The sequence below is a fragment of the Apium graveolens genome, chromosome 9 (assembly GCF_009905375.1).
Source record: "Apium graveolens cultivar Ventura chromosome 9, ASM990537v1, whole genome shotgun sequence".
In the NCBI taxonomy this organism is placed as follows: Eukaryota; Viridiplantae; Streptophyta; class Magnoliopsida; order Apiales; family Apiaceae; genus Apium; species Apium graveolens.
In genome coordinates this window covers 10,709,715-10,715,073 of record NC_133655.1, presented here as the reverse complement: position 1 = coordinate 10,715,073, position 5,359 = coordinate 10,709,715, and the positions used below count along the sequence as shown (strand labels likewise).

The window sequence follows — 5,359 nt, the reverse complement described above, 5'->3', positions numbered from 1 at the left end:
ACAAAAAAGTTTGTTAACATAATTTAAAAATTGGTCGAGACAAACTTCACCCGTGATTTTCTTAATAACTCTAATTATCTTCGTTTTATAGCTTGCCTGTTAAAATTATTTCAACACCATTATGTATGGAAATTAAATTCTGGAACAAATTCGTCTAAAATGTTAAGGATTAGAAAGACTATCCATAATTTTATTATGCATGTATTAATTAGCTTTTGGTGTTCACGATTTGAGAAATTTCGATTTTGATAAACAAACTCTGTTTTTAATAATATTTGGAGATAGCAATTTGGGCTAAAAAATTAGGACAAAAAAGGTGCATGTTGAAGCGGATTTCAAAGTAGGGGGATGCAAATTGTAATTTATGAAAATAGGTATACAAAATTAAGTTTTGGTCAAATATAAGGAGTGCAAAATGCAATTCTCTCTATTTTTTTATTTAATTTGGTTTCACTTTCATTTTTTTGAAGAATAAGAGAAAATTTTATTAAAACTATTAAAACACATCTAAAACAAATCTCCGAATTATCAAGTACAATCTGATTGTGAAGTAAAAAATAAGCTAAACAAATAGCTGCTTTTTTCCAAATCGCTTAACACCTAGAATATGCAAATTATTCAATCTAAAAAATATTACAATGACATCTCCAACAATCCAACCTACATTAGTTGTGAAATTATTAGCATTATAATTGATTTTCACATAGGTATCATATATAACACAATGTTCAGAATTATGAACAATTTTCTATTGTGAAAGGTAAACTCTTGTGATATCCACTGCTGTTCCAGATTTGATGCAAGTTTTACGGATCTCCCAAAATTTCATAAACAAAAATTTCAAAAAAATTACCAAACCCGTAACTAAACACAAAAAAATATCAAAACGAAACATTAACATCTCAAAAAGATGAACACATAACAATCTTGATAATAAGGTACCTAACAAAATTTCATTAAAAAAGATTAAGTCTTAATTTTATTGAAAAAAACAAATAAAAAGGTGGTGTGAAAGAACAAAAGGGGAGGGAAGAAGGACCAAAAAATAAAGAAGTGGCTGGTATAAACGCTAAATTTGAGAGTCCAACTCTTAAAACCCTTATCAAGAGAGAGAGGCGCGAATTGGTCTCCTTTCCATTTTGTTTCACCTTTATTTTCATATCAACCCGACACTTCTCTCTTGTTTTATTACTAAACTAAATAATTACCGAAATTCTTTTAATTGTAATTCTGTTATTATTAATTATCTACTGAATCGCACAAATAACATAATTTTATAAAGTATGTATTCGATATTTTTATTTAAATTTTTATATTAGATAATGATATTGTTGTAATTATCAATATCTTTGTCTTCGTATTATTTAAGTAAAATTCTTGGGTGCTCTATAATTACTAACATTGAATTTATCTTTTTTCTGTCAAATATTTTTTTAGGTCCCATTTTTTAGAAAAAAAATCAAAACATTTTTTAACATTGTGTTGGATAAGATATTTGTAAAGCTGAAACATCAAAACTTTTTTGGGGCCTTATATTTTATAAATTAAAATTAATTAACCTAAGTTATTAAATATTTGTTTAAAAACTTTTAAATTGCATTGCATAAAATATCAATCAATCGATATACTTACATAAAAAAGAAGACGAATGCGTTTATGTGACGTCTCTTAAATCGACTCATATTATTTTGCGAAATTTTTCAGTTTTCAATTAAAAATTATTTAAAATGACAATTAACTTATATTCTTCTAAACTTGGAATTAAAAATTATAATTACCTTAATTCTTCTAAATTTTCTCTTCGGGACAAAAAAGGTTAGTCTTATTAAAAACTACAATTTACTTTTATTATTTTAAACTTTCTCTTCAAGTCAAATAAAGTTATCTCCCAATCAGCTTTTATCCGTGGGAGACATATCTCGGACAACATCTTGATGGCTCAAGAATTATTTAGGGGCTATGGAAGAGCCACCGGGATTCCTAAATGCTCAATCAAAATAGATCTTCGGAAAGCGTTTGATTCAATTGATTGGAGTTTTATTATGGCAGTTCTGGCCAAGTACAATTTTCCTATTAACTTCATTTCGTGGATTGAAGCTTGCATTACAACAACCTTTTACTCCGTGAAAATCAATGGTGCTCTCTCCGGGTTTTTCAAGGGTGCTAAGGGCCTTCGTCAAGGTGACCCCTTATTCCCATATCTTTTTACTCTAGAAATGAACGTTTTAACCTTGCTTCTCCAATCCAATATTCCATTATTTTCGATTTCACTGGAAATGCAAAGGTTTACAACTTAACCATCTCCTTTTTTGCAGACGATGTTCTGCTCTTTTCTCACGGGGACAAAAATTCTATAAATCACCTGATGCATTGTTTAGAGAAATTTTCACGTGCTAGTGGTCTTAGCCCCTAATGCCCACAAAAGCTCAGTTTTCTTTAGCAATTGCAAGGAAGATGTTGTTTGTTGGTTTGATGATGCCTTTAGAATTCCTCATGGTTGTCTCCCGATCTCGTTCTTGGGTGTTCCTCTTATTTCTTCGAAACTTTGCATTGATGATTGCCTTCCCCTTATCGACAAATTAACTACTAGAATGAATCTCTGGACTACATTGTTTCTCTCTCTAGCAGGCCGTGTTCAGCTGATCAGAGCTGTTCTTTGTTCTATAGAGGCGTATTGGACTAACCACTTCATTCTTCTGAGAGCTGTGCATAAGCACATGCAGCAGTTGATGACAAGGTTTTTATGGAAAGGGGACCCCTCAAAAGTTGGAGGAGCCAAGGTCTGTTGGAGTGACATCTGCCTCCCCAAGGATGAGGGAGGTTTAGGAATCCGTAACCCGGAGGAGCTGGAATTATTCCCAATTACTCCTACACTTGTGTAGAGTAGTAAACAAGGATTACTCTCTTTGGGTGTCTTGGTTGTACTCAACTCATCTCAAATCTAACTAATTCTGGGTCATGGAAATTCCGACTGATTGCTCATGGATTTGGAGGAAGGTGCTGAAACTAAGGCCTACTGCTCTTCAGTTTCTTCGGTTTAACCTAGGGGATGGAAGAGCCACCTCTTTATGGTTTGATCCCATGGTGGCAACACAAATGTTTGACCAAAACAAAACACGATTCGATTTACCTACAAGTGAACTTAAGGAAATAAGCTATGATCAATGATCTCATTCATACTGGATGGTGGTGCCTTCCTAGTCCTAACGGTCAACTGAGACATCTTACTGCCAACTTGGTACAATGGCTTGCTCACTTTGATAACCCGGACTTCAACCTTTCGAAAGTTGATACTTTAAGTTGGGAGTTGAGGCCCCTGAAGCACCTCAGGATCCGGCACATCTGAGACTCGATCAGAACTCGAGCTACAACAGTGGAGCTCCTCCGTTTGCTACTGTCTTAGTGTCCCACGCTATGCTCATCATGAATGGATTGTTTATTGAGGGAGGCTCCCAACATTCACCAGACTCGCTCGCTTTGGGCTTCAGGTTTCTCCTTTTTGTAATCTTTGTGTAGGAGGGATTGAAACTAGTGACCACCTTTTTGTTCACTATACTTACAGTAGATCAATTCTCTCGAGGTTGACCTTCTCTCTTAGGCTCCCTATCACTGGCATTTCTTGGAATGATTTGATCATGGACTCAAACAGAATTCCTCATAAGGGGCATAGTACTTTGGGGCTTCTTGCTTTGCAGGTGTTCAGCTATCATATTTGGCGAGAGAGGAATGCTAGACTGCATGACAAAGGGGTCCGAGACCCGTCTTCGGTTCTTAAGGGAATTATGCTAGATATTGAAACTCGAATGCTATCTTCAAAGTGGTTCAAGAACCTAGATTGTATAGGGATTTTTGTAGTTGGTTTTTGTAGGCCCTTGTGCTTTCTATTCTCAATCTTTTATGCTAAGATTGATCATAGATAGTCTTCTCTAGGTCTACTAGAGCAAGAGTTAATCCCTCTTTCTTGTTAATATATATTTAATTTAGCAAAAAAAAAGTTAATCTTGCATAAAAATATAAAAAATAATTATCAAAATATGTTTATGAATTAATACATTAATAAATTTTAAAATGACGAATTTATTATTGAAGAAGAGTTTATATATATCGACAGTAGCTGCGCTTGCTGTAATGGTGAGTCGTCTACATCCATCTTTTCATATATATTTATATGTATAAGTTTATACGCGTAATTGTTATTTCTGAATTAAATTCTTAGTTTTATGATTATTTTGGATTGTATGGTGTGAATAAAGTTGTAAATGTATTAATATTTTTATTTTGTGATTTGTGTGATTTGTGATTCGTGTTTCGCTTCAAGTTCAGGTATGGTTTTATAATTCTCTTTAAGGTACTTTTCTTCGGTAAATTAAAATTATTATTTTGTTGTTAGGGTTATTTTTATATTTATTATTTAATGTGATCATAAACACGCTAGCAATATGCGGGTCAATTAAATTGATGGATTCCGGGAATAAGACGCTAACATTGAGGTTTATATGTCCGTTGTGAAATGCATTTTACTGGATATTTGGTTTGAATCAAAAGTTTCGATAGTAAGAGACACTAAAATCTGAAATTTATAAGTTCGTTTCCAAACGCAGTTTACTAGAAATTTGGTTGGAATCAAGAGTTCCGATAGCAAAAAATTCAGCAGAAGATTTAAGAAAAAATTGATGATTTTTTTTTAAATTAATATTCACGAATGAACAACACGAAACCAAAAAATTCAAATAATATTTTCTATTTGTTCTATTTAAAAGTAAGTTAACACCATAGTAAAACGCATCTTAATAAAGTAGTTTATTTGCACCAGTTGGCTTCTACTTAAGCTTTAAACATATTAGCATTTTTATTAAGTTTAAACCTAAGTCACGTGCCTTCTAATACATTTTTTAAATTTAAAATAACACTTTACTTAAAATAATTATTAAAACTAGGAGGATAAAAATTAAATACCAACTTTTTGGGATAGTTTGTTCAAAATGTTCATATGCTAAGGTGTCTGCTTAAAATGTTGATGACATATTATAGACATGTATATTCTATTTTTTAGATTTTTGTAAAGAAAATATTCACCGTTTACCAGTAACTGGATATGTATCTTCAATAGTGAATAGCATTTCTGTAATGTAATGAGTATTTTTTATAAAATTTTAAAAATAAAATTCACATAGAATGCATAATCATCAAATATTTTGAATGAAATATATTATCAATTGATATTGGACACTTAAAACTGAAAATAATATATTTTAGAAATTTATACTATATTAAAGACGAAACATGCTTGTTCTGCTATATTTAAAATATGACACTTATATTATAGTTCTATCTATACTATTATAAACATTGAAAATTT

General features: G+C 31.7%; 1 protein-coding gene across 1 annotated transcript; it reads left to right on the top strand.

Annotated features, from left to right (window-relative positions):
- Positions 1-1,934: 1,934 nt before the first annotated feature.
- LOC141685005 (uncharacterized) lies at positions 1,935-2,882 on the top strand. Its single transcript, XM_074490132.1, has 2 exons — positions 1,935-2,181; positions 2,398-2,882. Exons 1-2 carry the CDS (start codon positions 1,935-1,937, stop codon positions 2,880-2,882), a joined length of 732 nt encoding a protein of 243 aa, XP_074346233.1.
- Positions 2,883-5,359: the final 2,477 nt, after the last annotated feature.